General features: G+C 41.5%; 1 protein-coding gene across 2 annotated transcripts; it reads left to right on the top strand.

The window, feature by feature from the left end:
• Positions 1-59: 59 nt before the first annotated feature.
• PCF11 (PCF11 cleavage and polyadenylation factor subunit) lies at positions 60-20,283 on the top strand. 2 transcript variants are annotated; one of them, XM_081199393.1, is made up of 16 exons: positions 60-742; positions 5,219-5,344; positions 7,052-7,240; positions 7,542-7,751; positions 9,214-10,271; positions 10,446-10,638; positions 10,726-11,176; positions 11,418-13,135; positions 14,151-14,259; positions 14,758-14,877; positions 15,795-15,909; positions 16,638-16,821; positions 17,829-17,984; positions 18,527-18,619; positions 19,308-19,343; positions 19,767-20,283. In XM_081199393.1, the coding sequence occupies exons 1-16, from the start codon at positions 500-502 to the stop codon at positions 19,983-19,985; spliced, it is 5,220 nt and encodes a 1,739-aa protein (XP_081055519.1). In that variant the 5' UTR covers positions 60-499; the 3' UTR covers positions 19,986-20,283. The 2 variants fall into 2 exon arrangements, with proteins under 2 accessions (XP_081055519.1, XP_081055518.1); XM_081199392.1 differs by having other exon boundaries at positions 14,151-14,274.
• Positions 20,284-20,508: the final 225 nt, after the last annotated feature.

Below are 20,508 nucleotides of genomic sequence, written 5' to 3'. Positions count from 1 at the left end.
GGCGGCCAATGGCGGCTCGGCCAGCGAACAAAAGGCGCTTCCCCGGCGCTTTTGCCCGCCCCCGCCCCCCTCCGGCGCAGTTTTTCGCATGACGCAACGGTTGGAGCCGGAGGAAGAAGGCGTTCGCGAGCCGCGGGAGCCGCCGCCATTTTGTGCGTGCGTTTGTGAGGCGAAGCGGGTGGGCTGAGAGGAAAATAGACGGAGGAAAGCGGTTTGGCGGAGGAAAACGGCGGCGGCCTGCGAAGCTTCCTGCTTGACGAGGACGCGGCGGCGCGGAGGATGAGCCAGAAGAGGCCGGCAAGGGAGTAGCAGCGGGCACCGGCGACATCGACAGCCGCAGGGGCGGGAGAGAGGCGCTTAGTGTGTGTGTGAGGGGGGGAGAAAAAGCAAAGAGAGAGTGAGGGGGTCGGCCTGTGTTCCCCCCTTCCTTTTTCTCTTCTCCGGAGGGGCTCGGCCGTTCCCCCCGCGCGGCCTCTGGCGTGTGGGGGACGAGAGAATAATGTCGGGCGGCGGCGGCTCCAGTAGCAGCAGCTCCAGCAGCAGCTCCAGCGCGGCCTCGGAGGGGCCCGTGGGCGGCGGCGGCGGCAGCAGCGGGGAAGACGCCTGCCGCGACTACCAGTCTTCGCTCGAGGACCTGACCTTCAACAGCAAGCCGCACATCAACATGCTGACCATCCTGGCCGAGGAGAACGTGCAACACGCCAAGGACATCGTCTCGCTGATCGAGGCGCAAGTCGCCAAGGTTTTTATACACTCTACGCCGAATACGCTCTCTCTACCTACCCCCCACCCCCTCTACCTACCTAGCTACTTAACCTACCCGCCCAGGCTCCTGCCATAGCTCTAGGGCCAGATCTCAGCAAAAAAACCAACCCCCCCCCCCACCCCGCAAACAAACACACCGCCATATTATTTTTCTAGTCCTCGTGTGTGTGTGTGTGTCGTGTGTATGAGAGGAAAGAGTTCAGGGATTTTTTCCCCTGGGGTTAGTGGCGAGAATGTGAAGGGGAAGGCATACTAGGGATCAGGCCTAGGAAGGAAAAGCAGTGGGGGAAGGGGTGGTTGGGTATGTTGCGGGAGGGGAAGGAAGGCAACGGCCTTTGGCGGTTGGGGGGGGTACAGCCAACCTTAATATTATTATTTATTATACTTCGAGAAGGAAAGGTCAGAGGAGGGTTTTTTTTTGTTTTTTTTGCGGGAGGGTGAGTTTATTTACTCACGCGCATTTTAAAAGCATATGACGATCCCGTGGTGTTTACTTTAGCCCAAGTACCTCCCTCGAAAAGAGGCTGCGGTAAATAAAAAAATCCGCTCGAAATTTTTTACAAATAAAAAAGCTGCTTGCTAGAAAGTCGGAGTGGGGAGGGGAAAACCCACGCTAGTATAGGCTAAAAGCAGGTGAACGTGTCAGCCGTAGCTCTTGGGGGATGGGTTATGGTGGGGAGAGCTCTGGATCTTGTCGGATTGGGGGAGCTGCAAGGAAGTACTTGGGGGTAGCAAGAAGGTGGCTTTGGGATTAGGAACAGATAGTGGACGGTCTGGGCATTTTGAAATTGTGGCAAGGGGAATCCCTCCCAGCTTTGGGAATAAAGATAGGGCATAGGTTTTGAGGAAGGCAGCATTAGAGAGGTAGGAAAAGATCTAGGTGGAGCTTGATTGAAACAGAAGGAAATATGTTAGCTGAACATAAAGAGGAATATTGATAAATGGGATAGGGATGTGAAAAGACAGTGAAGCATCAGGTACAGCCTTCTTCAGAATATGGGGAAATGAAAGAGTCTGGTAGAGGAAAGTCAGGTGTGTGTTGGGGGGAGTGCCAGCTGTTTATTGGCAGTAGCAGAGGGTGCAAGGAAATCTGGAAGAGCACAGCAAATTTGAATGTAAGGCCTGATTCCCTTCCCTATCCACCTCCTCAAGCAATTCAGGAAATGTTTGTTGGGTTTCACAAGCATGAATAAACGAGGCATACAACATGGCGGCCTGGCAGTGACTGTGCAGCAATAGCCGTGCTTTGCCCTGCAGTTTGTGCCTCCACAAGTAACATGTTTCAACCTTAGTTCAAGTTAGCTGTACCATAATATTTTGTCATTTTTCTTAATCGTTTAACAGTAATCAGGCTAAATGAGATAAAGCTTTACAATCAAGGATTCCTTTATATCACATAAGCCCCCTTTATTTTATTCTGTGAAATAGAAGATGTTGGGGTACTCCTGAATTGCTCTGAGTAATAGAGGTATACCAAATTAGAAGGATGCATGTGCCTGTGTGTATGATCCACTCCTTGTTAGAGCAGCCCATTCATTAAGGCAGGGAAACAAGCGTTCCACCCTGTCTGAAGGAACCGCAGCTGCCTGTACAATCCCAACATGGCGCTGGTGAGGCATATGATACAAAAAGAAAGAGTAGACTCCCAATCCAGTCATTTTCTGATAGAAGTCAGCTGGCTATATGTGGTTTAGGTTTTATAACACCTTTTCCCTGGGGGGGGGGGCTTTCAAACCTTATTTTAAATAGCAATAGAGTAACACATCCCTATTCCAGTTAATAATCTCAGTTCTTGCTCATCTTCCTCTCCCTCCCACCTCCCTTGGCTTCTTCTAGGTTACTGGGCTTTTTAATTGCTAATTCAATCAGGGGTTTAAGATGATTTAAAAGTAAAGTAAAATTTAAAGGTCTAATAGGGAAGGCTGTTTAAAATGTAGGTTGGTTAACTACAACATATTCTCCAGACACTTTCCCATACTTATTCTTAATGTTTTCGGTTTCTGGAACTACGTAATGCACTATCAATTCCAGTACTGTTATCTTAGAGTGGGGTGAGGGTGGTTACATACCCCTTAAGTGTATTTAAAGATATCTACAACCTGTGCTTCTAATTAGATTTGCCTAGCTGTCATTAGTGGCCAGGATGAAACAAGAGATTTGAGTTCTCTGAAAACCACTTTTGAAGGAAAGTGTTGTCTGGGGACAGTTTCTATTTAGTGTAAACCAGAGTGGTTTTTATTACATTTTTAAATAAATGACTTTGAAATGTGTGACTGGTATTCCTAAAATGTAAATAAAATGTATGAAATATGTATTTGTCTTTTTATTTACCGGGTGTAGTGCAGAATCTGTTTCCAAGTGTTAAATTATTCTATGGCCTGGGTACAATGGAGTTATGAGGAAGGCTCAACCTTTGGTGAAGTCCATCAAAAATACACAGACCCACACATTATCAACACTCATTTATGACGTTTGAAGGAGTGCAGCAAGCATTCTGTTGCAAACTCTGGGCATGGTTTCACTGCAGATAGGCTTGAGGTTAATTTACCTTCAGTTTCTTAGTGGTTTGTGTTGCCTTCCTGCCTTCTGCAACTGCTGGATAATCTCTAACTTGGGTTTGTCTCTACTTGAGGGGTGGACCTCCAACATCCCACTGCGCTTTCTTTTAGAGACTAATGGGTAACTGAAGTATGGTTCGCAAAAGTGGCATTCAATTCGTTAAAAGGTGGGGGTTGCTTCCTAATTCCTAAAACCAGATCCTGTTACAGGCTTGCTGCCTTATTTCACTATAGATTCACATGTTGTTTTCACACCACGTGTGAGCATATGATGACATATTATACAGATGCAGCAGTTTTGCTGTTCATATTTAAAGATGGAAAATAGAACATAACTTTTGGGAATAAGAACTTTAAAGTCAGCTGTGTTTCCTTGCCAGCTGTCCTTGGAAGTTGAGGATAACACATACAGGGTTTAAAAAAGGATACAGGTGTCCCATGTGCTTTTCCAAGCCCTATTGTAGCGCGTAAAATCAGATCTCTATGTTCATAGCCCAGTTTTCATTTCCAAGCTGTTGGGGAGTTAATCCTTACATGCCCTGTATGCCTTGTCTGGTGGTCTTGTGTTTCATATGAAGGCATACTTCCCTCCATTATTATTTTGTCACTATTCAATTTGGTAGAGGCCCCACCTGGTTGAAGACTTACTGGTATAATTCTCCCTTGAAGCAAATTTCAGATGAAATGGTTTGCATATCTTTGTGCATAAAAAACTCAAAGCCACACATTTTAAGGGTGCAGATAAATCAAGGGTGGTTCAGGTTTTCTCACAATTTAAAAAATAAGTTGCCAGAGTTTTCTGCAAATTTCTTCACAATTTAGTGGGGAAAATGCTAGTTTTAAGGACAGTCAAGGACAACATCATTTGGACAATGGAATTTTTACAGTTATTGCAGACCCTGTGTTGCCAGATGTTAAACTGCACAGAAATACTAGCTTTTTTTCTTAAGAGTTGGTGGGTGGTAAATGGGAATTAAGTCACCCCTGTTGAAACGGAAGACAGTTAATAAGCAATTATCCTTCCCAACAAGTCTTTATAAATACACGTTGATGCTTTCTGGAAGCTTGCTGCCATTTCCTGATATGGATGAGACATTAACATTCATTTTGAACAGAACTTGAGAAGGCTTCCATTTTCTTTGGACATGCAGCCACAACGGCACACAGTTTGCGCTGCACGGACTTGGGGCCCGTCTTATGTATGGCGAAAAAATCCAACTTGGCTCCTCGGGCATTGAAGAGTGTCCAGACTTGAAGACTGCCTTCCGTGCCAGTCTTTGGTTCCAGTTATAATCCCGACTATTCACCACCATAGCTTCATTATGGATTTATACTCTTCTTTTTTTGGCTCGGGTTGGATGGTTTGAATATAGCTTTGAGAGCATCTGAGTCGAATTGCTTCAACTGGTCAGACTTGGTGACATAGCATTTTTTCTGGATTGCAGCAAAGTAACTATTCCAAATATGGCTCACTCAGACATCGATATTCACCATTGGTCCATGCGCTTGGAATCCCCCCCTCTTTATGGGACTTGCAAATCTTTTAGGTTATTCCATGTCCTTCCTTCTAGAGATCCCAGCAGAAGCTAGTGTGTGTTTAAATAGACTATAGTATGGTTGGTTTGGATACCCCTAACCATAACATGGGCCAGTTCTTCCTGCCATTGCAGAGATTGAATATCCCCTTCTCTTAAAGAAAAACACTCTACCAAATAGAGCTAAACTCTTGGGGGGGGGGTGTTGAGCTTGTTAGCTTACGAAAACAACCTTTTACATAATAATTGTTCCAAAATAAAGATATGGTGGGTTGGGGAATGGTAACTTCTAAATTAAAAGAGAAATCAACATGTTTTTGTTATAACTAAAAGTCTCAAGTTTTCTTCTTATTACTCCAGGCTCCTTCTAATGAGAAACTTCCTGTTATGTACCTTATGGACTCCATTGTCAAGAATGTTGGGAGAGAATATCTTGCTGCGTTTACTAAAAACCTAGTTGCAACATTTGTTAATGTGTTTGAAAAGGTATATATACATATATATGTGCTTTTATAATCATTTTCAAATTTGTTGCTGTATAAATAAATAACTTGACACTCAGTCTTGGGTTTTCTTGGGTACTAAGTGCAAAGAATGCAGTAGGACCTTTCATATTTAGACTATTCACACTCCAGTTATATTCAGAAAACAAAGTTTTTAAAAAGTGTAGCAGTACATAGTTGGAAATGTGTAGAGCATATCCAGAGTGAGAAGGCCTGTATTAGAAAACTGTTTGATCTTTAGCTTTGCCATTTATTATAATGCTGAACTTTTCATGCATAAGATACTTTAGCCTTGCAGAGAAATCAGTGACCTTGTGTGTGTTTGCATACACTCTTAACACTTCTCGTTTTGATTATACAATAAGTTGTGTTTTCATTCATTTATAGTAGTGTATGCAAACATTAGATACTTAAATGGAACCTGCCTGCCAAGAATTCTGAAAGTTTATATTTTGATAATGAGCACCTTTCATTATCTGACTCCCAGCCTTTTCACTTCTGCAGTCTTTTTATGTTTAATTTCTGAGCAATTGCTTGTGGCTGGGATTTCTCAAACTGGGTTGGCCAGAGGATTGGGGTGTTTTTTTAAAAAAACACAGAATGCATATTTATAATTTTTTATGTGAACAGTTTTACATAAATCATTAAAGGAAATAAGAATATGCCACTTGAATTAATTAAGTGTTCCCCAGTGCTGTTTAATAAAGGGTTGGAATTGCTCAAAACAATTGGATTAGTGCTTGCTTCCCTTTATCAAGTTTTGCTTAATCTTAAATCTCTTAATGATATTAATAAAAATTGAGACAAACCCTTGTGAGCCTGTTTAAGCCATACATACTTTCTGACTGGTAGTATGGAGCTTTAGCTGGAGAAGAATTAATATATTTTGAGACAAGATTGAGCCATTTAACAGCCTAATCTTAGGCGTTTTTGCTCAGTATATCTCAGCTTCAGGATTTGCTTGGGAGTAAGTGCATAAGATTGTAGTATCAATGCAGTAGTCACTGAATTGCCTGTATTCGGTTTATATCTTTACCAGGAATAGTAGATGCAGTATGAAAACATTGGGAAATGAAAATATCTTGGGAATAGCTTGGGAAATGAATATCTGGATATTGTGATATTGAACTTGTACTGTGAACTGCCTTGATGGTTGAGTTGGGATAATATAAAATGTAAAAATAAAAAGATACCATGGCTGTGTCTATAACACATGTGGAGAGTTTACTGTTTTCAAATGTATATGGTATTGTGCAAATCACAATATGTTGGACCTGGGGGCAAGTACATCACGGTGCTGGCAGAAGCTGACTTCTATGTCGAGAAAATGCTCCAATGAGGGTCAAGGAACCCTGCTGAATGGCATAGGTTGTGCACAGGGGATTGAAGAAATATGGTGCAGCCCACCTCATTCAGTGTGATTCCCTAACCCCATAGCATTTTAGGGAAATCGGCTGCTGTTAGTTCTGTTATGTGTGCTTATCTCTTGATCCATCCTGTTACATGGAGGCCCACAGTCCATCGTTCAGCTGTGTGCACCTGATTTCTGCTAATTTCAGTGGCACTTCAGTACACACAAATGAGCAGGAGTACAGCTTTAGAACACAGTATCTGGTCTTGAGTTGTAGAAAGAAGCATAACAAATGTTTTATTAATGTAACAAGCCATAGAATTGTTCTGTTCTTCTTAGGTGGATGAAAATACTAGGAAAAGTTTATTTAAATTGCGTTCCACGTGGGATGAAATTTTCCCTTTGAAGAAACTCTATGCCCTTGATGTCCGGGTGAATTCAGTAGACCCTGCTTGGCCAATTAAACCGCTACCCCCTAATGTGAATACTTCTAGCATCCATGTGAATCCTAAGTTTTTAAATAAATCGGTAAGTTTCGACAACTAAATGCTGCTTTAAACTATGTTTATATGAGTTTGTGTTCAGGCCTCTGAATTTCGCATGCTTTGAGGTGACAAGGACTGGTAGTTATGGTAGGGATTGTACTTTCAAAACATAAATGAGGTGAAAGCATTAAACTATGTTAAAAGTCTGACATTGCTTATGCGTTCTAGTTTAAATGTACAATAATGAAGAATTTTAAAATAATGGAACATTTTTAGCTTTGAGTTAACTGCTGGTTGCTTTGCCCCACAAATAAGAACCGTGTTCTTTACCATTTTCTTGGTAGCCTGAGGAACCACCTGCACCTAGCCCTGCAGTCTGTCCTCCTCCTGTGTCCTGTTCTGCTGTGTCCTCTACTCCAGTTGTTCCTGAAATACAAAAGAATTTGACTCAAGAGCAGCTAATAAGACAACAGCTACTAGCAAAACAAAAACAGTTGTTAGAACTTCAACAGAAAAAATTAGAACTGGAACTAGAGCAGACTAAAGCACAGCTGGTGAGTAGGATAGAAATGACTGCTGTAGCATGTCGGCAAGCAAAGCAAAACATGACCAGTGTTTGTCACTAGCCCATTTCCGTTGTCTTTATTTGGTGGAGCCTTTGTAAGACTATTCAATTTCTTCATTTGATTGATCTGTGGGGCAAGCCGCAATACAGATTGTAACCTTGCTTTCATACACTCAACAAGTTAATAAAAATAGGAATAGGTTTTTCTACCATGTTTTGAGGTTATCATTAATTTGGACACATGGTTTAGCGCCCTCCACAAAATTCACATCAGTCCCAGCCAGCATAGCCAATGGCAAGGGAGGCTGAGAGTTGTAGTGTAGCAACACCTTCATAGAATCATAAGGGTTGGAAGTTACCCAAGGGTCATCTAGTCCAACCCCCTTTGATTCAGGAATCTCAGTTAAAGCATCCATGACAGATGGCCATTCAACTTTGAGGGCGCAATGTTTACTACCTCTAGTGTCATGGTAAAACCTATATGTTACACTTGGTCCGTGAATCGCACTTCCGTGTATAGCAAATTCCACACCCCTGGCTGTTGTTTAGTAGAACCCAGGGCTTGAGATTGGGACCATCACATTGTGAGTTTTCTTCCATGCAAGTGAAAAGCATTGACATCAAATACATGACCAAGGGAGAGGTTTGATACCCCACAGGTATTTATTACCGTAGCAAGTGTCACGTATAGACTAGCTCACAAGTAACCACAAAGGGTTTTCTTCCGGAATCAATTTGTGTGTGGTGTGATCAATTTTGTGATGTGTTAATCTTTCATGGTTTGCTTGCGGTGTAAACCTGCAGCCCTCCAGATGTTGGACTCCAAGTCTCATCAGCCAGCATGGCCAATGCTCAGGAATGGTAGGAGTTGTAGTCTCAATATCTGGAGGGCCACATGTTCCCTGCCATCCCTGTTTTGAAGACAGGATTGCAGAGCATGTTCTAATGTCGTCAAGAGGTTTCTATACTATGTTTATGTCGGCTACAGAAATACCGTTTATGCCCTTTAAGTATAATTTATCAAAAAACTAAAATGGTTTAAAAATACGTATATTGGAAATACTGCATAATTTTCCATCATCTTATAAGGCAATAAACGTTTATTGACATACCTTGTAATTATTGACCTTCAGTGAAGGAACCTAAAACTCCCTTACAATCTGAGATAGGAAATGATTAGTATATTCTTTGACACATTCACAGACATCATGAGTATTCCAAGAAAATTCTAAAATAGAGAGGCTTATCCAAAAAGCTAGTAACTTATATGCCTTTTATTGCAAGTTCTCTTTTCTAATATGTAGGTGCATTCTTATAAATAATTAGAACTCAAGAATTAGTCCATACTTTCCTTGAATTTTTATGCTGTACAGTAGGTAAGAGAAACACTTAAGGTCTTTTAAGTGCTAGTGTTGTAAATACTTGCTTCTTTTTATTACCTTTTGTTTCAGGCGGTTTCTCTTAGTGGTCAGCAAAGTGGATCCAGCTTGAGTCAAGCATCTGTGAAGCCACATGTTCCACAACCATCTCACATGCCAGTTAAAGCTCCTCATCAAGTTTGTCTGCCACCTGAAAAAAGCCGTCTCTCTCCACTCCATGATGTCAAAACGGCCAACAGAGATCCTCGTCTTAATAGAACAAGTCAACATTCTTCCCATTCTAAAGATCAAAGTCATAGGAAAGATTTTACAGTTAGTCCAGTCAATCAGGCTGATCCAAAGGTCAGCAAAACACTACAGGCTGAAAAACAAAGTACATCAAAGCAAGAGAGACAAAAACAGAATGAGAAATCTCAAAAGAAAGAGTTTGATCAATTTGATTCAAAATTGAAGTCTCCATCTCCCTTGCAGAACAAGCTGCTTCATGCTAAAGATACTAGAAACCAAGAAAGTGAGAACACCAGGGTATCTGAAATAAGCAAGAGGGATCCAAGATTGAAAAAACATCTTCTAGAGAAGCCAGATGGTAAAGATGATGATCTGAAAGAAAAGAGGAGATGCATGGAGAGAAAAGACAAAGAAGAGCATAGACCAGTCAGTGGTAGAACCAAAATAATTAATGGCATTGTCCAAAAGCAAGATCCCAATATTGAAGAGTCAGAGAAACAGGTTGGAAAGCTAGGAAGGTCGGGTACCAGGAAAAGGTCACGTTCCCCTAGATCTCGGTCGCCATCTTCCCATTCTCCAAAACGAAGAGACAGGAGGTCCCCCAAAAGACGGCTCAGAAGTCTCTCTCCTGGACCTAAAACTGCAAAGTCTCGTGTGTCGGGACCAAAGCAATCCCACGCAGAGGACTTTGGGCAGGGAATACGGGAAGAAAGGAGCTCGAACAAAAGGAAGCAGGAAGTGAGAGATTCAAGGAGGCCGAAGAAAACTCATGAAGACCGACCGCAGGAAGGAATGAACTTGCATTCTTCAAAAGCAAACTCGGAACCTAAGGAGAATGTGGAGAACTGGTCAAGTTCCAAGTCAAATAAAAGGTGGAAATCTGGTTGGCAAGAAAATAAAAAGTAAGTTGGCATTTATGAGGCAAATTTAATTTGCCATCGTAGGTATAGATCTGAAGTTACTGCCAAAGAATAACCGTGTTGGTATGATGCTAAAGCAAAAGTGAAATAGTTGTTTTTATCACACTATGTTGGGAGATTTTGTCAAGTTAACATTCTTGCTTCTGTGGATTTCAGCCCCCAGCCGACTGAAGAACACCAAGGACTTTCTAAATCGCCTCATCAGAGGCACAGGGACACCTGGGCCACCAGTAGTAAAGGAGTTACATCACCTCGCACACCAAAGCAGCAACATAGATTAAGTGTGGATGCGAATTTGCAGATTCCGAAAGAACTGGACTTGGCGAACAAGAGAGAGTTACTTAAGAAGGTAACATGTATTAACTTTTTATAGATTCACATATTCTTTCCTAACAGCCTTCCAAATTTAACACTTTAACATTTTTCTCTTGCACAGGCTAATGAACAACTGTCATCTGGAGAAATAACGCAAGATGAGTTTCTTGTTCTGTGCCATCAGATTCGCCAAATTATCCAGTACCAGGAAGGAAAACACAGGTGCAATGTGTGGGATAGTGCCACAGGTGAAAAGGGAATTTCGAAAAAGAAGCCCCTGTTGTCTGATGCGGATTTAATATATCATGAGCATAAAGCTAAGCTAAAAAGAACGCAAGTTCAGCATTCATTTCAGAGACTCAACATGATGGATCCTGAAGATATTTTACTCGAAAGACACTTGAATGAGACATTTCATTCTGGAATGGATTGTGAACAAACCAAAAGCAAATCGGGGAGTCAATTCAGTGAAAGATCAAGGCGGCATTCCCCTGTTGGTAGTAACAGACCATATTCTGAAAATTCACCTCATGACAGCCGGAGAAGACACGATGAGTCCAACTCCTCCAAAGGTACAAGGAGCTTCAGGGAAAATACCTCCATTATCTGTATTATAGTTAGGGAAAATCAAGAGACTGTAAATATTTTCTTGGTTATCAGTAGAAGTGCAGCAAAAATATACTGGAGTTTTCAGGTTTGATAATTTTGGGGAAATACTTCTCACAGTGCTGTAGATTTGCTTTGTATACTACGCTTTCTATACTATATTACTGCCTTCAGGCAGTAACAGTGCTGTTTTGTTTTGTTTTAAAGGTATTCGAGATGAGCGGAGGTCTCCGTTCAATGAACATTATAAGAGAGCAAGATACGAAGAACCAGAGAAACAATTTACTGAGAATACAGGATCACGATTTGGGGTTTCGGATGGAAAGCAAAGATTTAGTTCACTGATGGAGGAAAGATCTCATTTTGAGGGCTCCCCTAGACATCCTGGAACAAGGGCAGGTGGAGATGGACAAGGAACTCACTTTGAAGGGCTGGCTAATGCAAGTTCTAGAATTGAAGGACCACAACCACAGACTAATTTAAGGTTTGAGGGGTCCCTAGGCCAGCCAGCATCTCAGTTTGATGGGCCCCCAGGACAATCTGGAGGAAAAAGTTCTCTGTTCGATGGACCAGCACAGATGGGTGGTGGTCCCTTGAGGTTTGAAGGGCCCTCAGGGCAAGTTGGTGCAGGGACTGCTATACGGTTTGAGAATCCTATGGGACAGCCAGGGGGAGCATTGAGATTTGAGGGGCCCGCAGGCCAGTCGATGAGTGGTATAAGATTTGAAGGGAACCATGGTCAGCCCTCAGGTGGGATAAGGTTTGAAGGACCTCATGGTCAGCCATCTGCTGGGATTAGGTTTGAGGGACCACATGGTCAGTCATCTGGGATCAGGTTCGAGGGACCACACGATCAGCCTTCAGGTACTATGAGGTTTGATGGCCAGCCTTCTGGTGGAATGAGGTTTGAAGGTCCACATGGCCAACCTTCAAGTGGGATAAGGTTTGAAGGGCCTCATGACCGTCCTGTGGGGCCTCATGGTCCCCCAGGAGGTGGAATGAGGTTTGAAGGCCCCCATGGCCAACCTATGGGGCCTCATGGTCAGCCAGCGGCTGGCATGCGATTTGAAGGACCTCATATGCAGCCAATGGGACCTCTCGGCCAGCCAGGAGGCAATTTGCGCTTTGAAGGTCCACATGGACAGCCTATGGGGCCACATGGGCAGCCAGCAAGATTTGAAGGTCCTCATGGACAGCCTATGGGGCCACATGGGCAGCCTTTAGGGCCACATGGTCAACCAGGTGTTGGTCCCAGATTTGAGGGGCCTCATGGTCAGTCTGGGATTGGTCCCAGGTTTGAGGGGCCTTCAGGCCAGGCTGGAGGTGGACTTAGGTTTGAAGGACCTATTAACCAAACAGGGCCAAGGTTTGATGGCTGTCATTCAAGATTTGATGGTCAACCTGGTCAGCCATCACTTATGCAAAGACTGGATGGATTGCATGTGCAACCTGGTCCAAGGTTTGAAATGGGCCCTGCTCAGCAGACACAACCTCGGTTTGATGGTCCTCCGGGTCAGCAGATACCCCCAAGATTTGATGCACCAATACCTCAACGGTTTGAAGATCCTAAACACCAGCAGGCAACGCGATTTGATATTCCTCTTGGTCATCAAGGTCAAAGGATGGAAAATGTAGCTAATCATCCTGCCTCAAGACTCGAAACACCACCTTATGGACAAACTGGCCCTTACAATGAACCTCCCAATCAGCCACCCTATAATGCGCCATCACAAGGAATGCAATTCCAGAGAACTGAGCAAATATTTGATAACCCGCAAGGACCAAACTTCAATGGGCCACCTGGTTCTGGAGCACAGAACTTTCCTAACACTATTAACAGGGCACCGGGACCTTACTATGATGACAAGAATCTTCAGTATGGAAATTTCAGTGGTATGACGGGAAATGTTCAGCAGCCTCAGCAGGTAAGGGGCTTTCAAGACTTAAATTGATCATATACTTGTTCATATATAATATGCTTGTTCTTTTCTGCATGTTCAGTAACAGGAGAGTGTTTCATGTATATGTGTGTGTAGATATAGATATTTGTTCATGGCAGGTAGGGCTAAGTTAGGGTTGCCATATTTTAGAAGGTGATAATGTGGACTCAAAAGTTGGGGGTTTTTTTGCGGGGGGGGGGGTTGAGTTTTTGTTGTTTTTGGCCGAAGTTATTGAGAGAGAGAGAGAGAGAGTGTGTGTAAGGGGGGAAATCAAATAATGATAGTCAAATTAGTTATTATTACATGTATATCTTGCGTTTCCTCTAAGGAGCTATGGGTGGCATAATCCCCCTTGCCATTTTATCCTCACAAGCAACTCTTGCCTGACACTTAGGCTCAGCTTAACTTAAGTCACCCAGTGATCTTCATAGCAGACTGGGAATTTGACTCATGGTCTCCCATGCCCTAGTCCAACACTCTTAAGCACCAGCGTGCTTGTATAGCTCTTGGAATTTGAGGTACTTCTTGGAAGCACAACGAAAGCCAATATTTTGCTAACATATTTAACAATATGTATATAATAGCATATACAATATATGTATGTAATAGAATATACCACTTAATAGAAAAACCTGTTAAATGGTTTACATAAAATAGTACAAAGTTTTAATTAAAAATACAGATCAAATCAAACTTTAAAAATAAGTAGATGTACTAAAATTTACCAAATAAAGATAAAATGAGCAGTTTTGAAAGAAATACGTAATATTAATATAGATGGAGCACTTTGTCCCAGAAAGTGGGTTGATTTAATCTGGTTTTTAGTATTAATGCTTAAAGTTTTATTTTTATACTGTTCACTTCATTGATATTTTACTTCTGTAAAATAGAGTCGTGCTGTGTTCTAACTAAATGCAAAACCAAACACCATTCATTGATTTGGAATTTAACAGTGAAATAGCTGAATATTCTGACTAAAACAGCATTTGCCTCTTGGCAGGTTCCTGTTATGTCGGTAGCATCTACTCAACCTGTACCTTACAATCCAGGGCAGCCTCTCTTAGCAGCTCATGCACAAAATCCTGGAAGCTTTGTCCAAAATCAACCAGGTCAGTATTTAATGGGTGAGTTGTTGTTTTTTGTCCTTTTACTAAAATGTTTATCAGCTGCCAACGAGGCAGCTGTGGAGAACCTTTGACATTCCAGATGTTCCTGAGCTACAGCTCTCATCATTCCTGGCCATTGGCCATGCTTGCCGGGGCTAATGAATGCTATAGTCCACCAATATCTGGAGAGCCAAATAAAGGAGATTTTGCATCAATCCTGAACAAACCTCAGATTTGCCAGGGCTACTTCCCTATTTACTATAACCCCAAAGTTACTCAACTGGAGCCATGTCAAAATAATGGTTGGAGTTGAGGAGGGGGAACCAGGTGCAGAACAGTTGCCACTTGGTTAGGGAATGTTATCTACTGTATCTCATGAGCTATATCCTGAAATAAAAGATAAGGAAAGGGAACGTAAAATGTTTTGGACTGTGAACCATATGATCCTGTTTAAGTCTTAGAGCTATTTGAAAGTAGTGTCATTTTTTGCCCCATTTTTAGGGAACGCTCCGCTTTCCTATCCTGATAATCATCTTGGACAACTTGATGTAAATGAATTATTCTCAAAACTACTTTCTACAGGGATTCTCAAAGTTTTACAGACTGATTCAACTTCAGCTCGTAAGTATAACTTTTACCTTTTTGTTCTGTGAGGAATAGTTAAAATGTTAAAGGCTGTTATGACAGAAGCTGGTGTGTATGATACTACATATGTTTTGTCTAAGCATCTTGCAACAGTTAATGGGTTTAATAGCAGCTGCTGTTCAAAATCAGTATTGACCTCCTCCTTTGCTACTCAGAACTGTCTAGATTGAGAAATAGATCCAGTGTATCCTGTTTTAAAGGCATATAATTGGGAATAGCTTTTGTGTTTTGCTTTTTAAAGTCAAGATACAAAGTTGGAGGAATTGAAAGAAGTTTGCCACGTGTGTTACTAATAAAAATAATAATTTATTTGTACCCCACACATCTGACTGGGTTGTCCCAGCCACTCTGGGCAGCGTCCAGCATATATAAATACATAGTAAAACATTAAACCTTGAAAAGCTTCCCTGCCTTCAGATGTTTCCTAAATTTTATATAATTACTCATCTCCTTAACATCTGATGGGAAGGCATTCCACAGGGTGGGCACCACTATTGAGATGGCTCTCTGCCTGGTTCCCTGTAGCTTCACTTCTTGCAGTGTGGGAACTGCCAGAAGGCCATCGGAGCTGGATCTCAGTGTCCGGGCTGAGTGATGGGGGTGGAGACTCTGAATCTTGCTATAATATAGGGATGGGGAACCTCTGACCTGCGGGTCTGGTTAGGCCTGCCAGACTATTTTATCCCGGCCCCCCTGCTTGGCACCTGACGTCAGTTGATAGTTGTTTTCTGTGGAGCACTTTGCACTTCCCCGTCCCCTGTTAACAATACAGTAATCACTAGGGACAGAGAAGTACTGTCGTGTTTTAGACCTGCCTGCTTTAATTTGACAACAATGCAGTTTTGAAAGCACACGCTTTGGCCCAGTACTGACAACGTACCTCATTTGTTTAGAAGTCAGTGAAGTTTCTGCCCAGCCAGCTCCAGAGGAGGAAGAGGAGGATCAAGACCAGACTGAGGATCAAGATGTCCCAGACCTAACTAACTTCGTTATAGAAGAACTAAAGCAGTAAGTATATTTGTTGGGGCGGGTGGGTAACACAGAATGTACCTAGGCATGTCATGTTGACTTAAGTAAGCCATTTAGCAGTTTTAGATCAAACTGTTGATCTAACTTGAATTTAACTGTGAAAGTCAAATAATTGCTGTTTTAAGGACAGTGAGTGTGCTATATTTATGTGTGTGATAAGTATTAAATATCACTTTGGTATGTCAAGCATATTTATTAAAGAATTCAGAATTAACCACTGATAGTATCTTGGGATTTATAGGTCTCTGATCTAGATAAAAAGGTTTCAAGGTTTATTGTGGGCCTTTTTAAAGTTGTGTGACAGCGTCTTGATTCCTAATGCAGTTCCATATACTGAAAGTGCTGACTGGCTTCTTCCTGACACATTTATTCTCTCATTCATGGATGTGCATAGCCTGCCTTGTTTTCATGAATTCCCAACCCCAGCTAAATGAACAAAAGCTCTATTTCTTGGATGGGAAAGGTGTTCCCAGTTTTTTCTTAACTTAGGTGGCAGAGTTCTTAGTCCTCCTGCCCTAGAGCCTGTTCCTTAGCATGCAAGTTACTGATTGGTGCTTGTTATATTAGAAATTATTTTAGCAATCTTCTAACTTGAAAAGTGTTTCGTCTTGTATTTGCTTAACAGAATTATTTGAAGCTTGCATGACTTTTTCTCCCTAAACTAATTGCCATAATCTGCTGCTAACTAGTTTCTGACTTGTTTTCAGGCGATATGATAGCATTATAAACCGGCTCTATACTGGCATTCAATGTTACTCTTGTGGAATGAGGTTCACCACTTCACAGACAGATGTATATGCAGACCATTTGGATTGGCACTATCGTCAGAACCGCACGGAAAAGGATGTCAGCCGGAAAGTCACTCACAGAAGATGGTACTATAGCTTAACGGTAAGTGACGGCTCAGTCTGTTTCACCTCAGGGTACAGAATTAATATTAAATTAATTGCCTGCCCTGTTCCAAAGGATTCAGGTGCATAACAGTAAAACAAACTACCAAGATTATATGCACTTAAAACAGCATGAGCCTTCAAACACCATCTTAAATTCCCTCTCTGCTTCTGAAAGCTCAGCTTTCTGGAGGCACCGAGTTCCATTTGGGCAGTGCCTCTGCCTCGAAATGTCACCAGATCCCTCACAAATTGTAGTTTCGATCCTTTTTATAAACCTTCCCCTCTTAGATCCTTGAGGGCACCTACTTCCTGTTTTATAGTAGTTGGCTGCCTGTGTTCTGCCTCTGTAGCTTCCTGCTTGGCTTCACACACTTTTCTCCCTATATTGGCTAGTGTGGGAGCAGCGTCACAAGTTTGCCCTCTAGTGGTCAGATGTCACAGTGTCCGCTTCTTAAAGTCTCGTGTTTGCAGATGAGTTTTCAGGAACCTCTTTGCACTTGCAGGGATTAAATATTAAAACAAAACAAAAAATGAAAATCGGAGATTCCTGTGACTAAGGAAATAGTCATACAGAGATAAATATTCTTCCCTTGCATGCCTGAATTAATTGTGCACAGGTGTTGTACTACTGGTAGACTTTGGCTTAAACAAACGTGAGTGGGTGGATTCTGACATCTGTGCTGCATGTGAGATTTATGAAAAGCTTGTCACCGATGTGTTACTAGGTGAATTGTGCACGCCCTTCAAGTTTAGCGTATTGCTGAAGAAGCTCTAATGGATTGAGGATTTTTAAAATGATGATGGATTAGTGGTTTTTTGTTTTCTTACAAGAGTAAGGATTCGGAAGACTGTGCCCTATATGCTGTGATCCGGATCCTAAGAAACAGAACCAGAGAGGATAATTAAAGATTTGTGCAGAACTGTATTGTGGAAAGTTGAGTGAGCAGAGTAAAAGATAGAATTCGTAGGATCTTAAATTGGCTTTGTCAATATTTTTTTCTTTAGGACTGGATAGAGTTCGAAGAAATAGCTGATTTAGAGGAACGTGCAAAGAGCCAGTTCTTTGAGAAGGTGCATGAAGAGGTTGTGTTGAAAACACAAGAAGCTGCTAAGGAGAAGGAGTTTCAAAGTGTCCCTGCTGGCCCAGCTGGAGCAGATGAGGTAAGCTGCCCTCGGTAAACTTGCTTCTTGAGACTGGCTTGACTCTGTAGAAATCCTTACTTTTGTTCCTAACTATATTTCCAACATTCTGCCTTAGATAAAGATATGAAGTGTGCAAGTGTATTTTATTTTTAAAAATCTACTGCGGAAGATAACTCTTTCTTTGTAGATGCAGGTTTATGGTAAGAAGGATGAGTTGACAGCAAAGCTCTATAAGCTAAATGTGAATTCACCCAAACTTCCTGATCCCCACCCCCAGTTCTTGAGAATCCCTTTTAAAACATTCCTATTTATTCCTCTTAAGGAATTTGGTTGTAGCAGTAATTTCAAAAGCATGGCCACTATGAGTTGATACCACTTCGTACATTTAAAGAGCAGAATTTTGCAGTCTTAATATATTGATAATAGCAGGACCCAGAATTGTTGCAATTATACTGTACCTACCTTTTACTTGTCATAACTTCTCTGGTGAACTGAGAGTAAAAGGACAAGTGTGCTGTTTATGTAAATACTGCTCTTTTAACTGCTTTCCTACATTTCAGAGCTGTGAAATCTGCCAGGAGCAATTTGAGCAATACTGGGATGAGGAAGAGGAGGAGTGGCACCTAAAAAATGCCATTCGAGTAGACGAGAAGGTAATGTTGAATATATATTTGGTGGCAGCACCGAGGAAAAACAATGACTTTGACTACCAGGTTTTGGCTAAATAATCTTTCGTTTTGTGACTTAATGAATTTATGACAGCGTAAGCTTTTGTGCATCCGATTAAATGGACTAGTCCACTAAGCTTATGCCACAATAAATTTGTTAGTCTTTCATGTGCCCAAGACACACTCTTGCTTTTGCTGCAACAAACTAACATAGCTGCCCCTCTAGAAATGGTTAAATGACTGCACTTTTAAAGCAAGCTGTGCCAAATACAGTAAAATACAGTGGTACCTCAGGTTACGAACTTAATTCATTCCGGAAATCCGTTCTTAACTCTAGGCGTGCATTCCCTTCATAGGCCTCTTGCGGCCCGGAAGCGGATTGCATTTGTATCCTGGGGCAAAGTTCGCAACCTGGAACACCTGCTTCCAGGTTTGTGGAGTTCATAACCCGAAGCGTTTGTAAGCAGGACTGTTCATAACTCGAGGTACCACTGTATTAGCAAATGGAGGCCAAAGACTTCAGTTTGTGCAGAAGAACTATAGAGTTTTGTGTACAGTGAATTTAGTGAAATTTGTGATTGTATGAAAAAGAAAGTTGCATTTGCTTTGCAGTGTATTCTTCTATGCCTTTTAAAGTATGTAGATATTAAGATTGATTGTCTTCTCTCTCCAGATATACCATCCGTCATGCTACGAAGATTATCAAAATGTAAGTGCATTATTTTCTGTCGGTTTATGTATCAGATCTGCTAAATGTCTTGGTTAGGTTAGTCTATAGATTGAAAATAATAGAATGTTGTGTTTTAAATGTGCTGTAAAGCACATTCATTCATGAAAAGAGGAAGATATTCAGACAGGCATCATTATTTCCAAAGTGTGGCAAATAATAAACCAGCTCTTCAAAATAATATTACTTAAAAATAACAATAACAATGAATCTGGGTTTGATGGCTTTAGGTTGCTTTTTAAAAACTTTGCCTTATTGCTTGAGTTAGATGTATCATCACAAAAAGCATGCCTATTGTGGAAGCAACATTTTACACCTGCCACTTTCAAATCACGTTTTAAAAGTTACCATTGAAATGTTTTGGTAGTGCAAATTAACGTATATGGTGTTAATTTTTACTTACAGACCTCGTCATTTGATTCAACGCCATCTCCTAGCAAGACACCTGTAGAGAACCCGCTAAATATTATGTTGAATATTGTTAAGCAAGAGGTACAGGACTCCTGTAACAGTCCCAAGGTAAAAGAAGAGCCTGAGGATACGCCTGCTGATGATTGTATGGAGGGGAGCTCACCCACATTGGCCGAAATTAAAACAGAGCCTGAAAAGGTTGAGTCAGTTTAAACTAATTTTTTTCTATTCCAGGGAAGAGCTGCTGTGTTCTAGCTGACTCTAGAAGGCGAATAATTTTTATATGAATAAAGTGTTCACTTGGGGCAGGGCCCCAGCTGCTTATTTGGTTAATAAATACATTTTTGTATTTGAATTTCTTATTGCCTGCACAGTGTCAGGTGTCTATTGTGTGGAAGTTCTGTAGAAAGCATACAAAATTTAACAGGAATAGACTGTATATGTAAGGAAAATTGTATGATTTTTTCATTTGTGGAAATGTAAATTATAAATAAAAGATATTTTTGCTATCTATGGAGTGTAATGTTTATGCACACCATCCAATAATAATAAAAGTATTTCGGTTTCGAACGTGTTTTAGATGGAATCGAACTTAGGCTTCAGTGTAAGCCTTGTGCTTAATTAAATTGACTTTTCAGTGGAAAATGGAGATGTGTTTTCTTCTTTTTTTTTTCTTGGTGTTGGAAGAAAGTTTGTTAAGGAGAAAACTGCTGTTCCAGAGGATGTTCCTGCAAAC

The sequence above is a fragment of the Podarcis bocagei genome, assembly GCF_964188305.1.
Source record: "Podarcis bocagei genome assembly, chromosome: 6".
NCBI classification, from domain to species: domain Eukaryota; kingdom Metazoa; phylum Chordata; class Lepidosauria; order Squamata; family Lacertidae; genus Podarcis; species Podarcis bocagei.
Note: the sequence above shows the minus strand (reverse complement) of the source record. Positions and strands in the feature narration are given on the sequence as shown.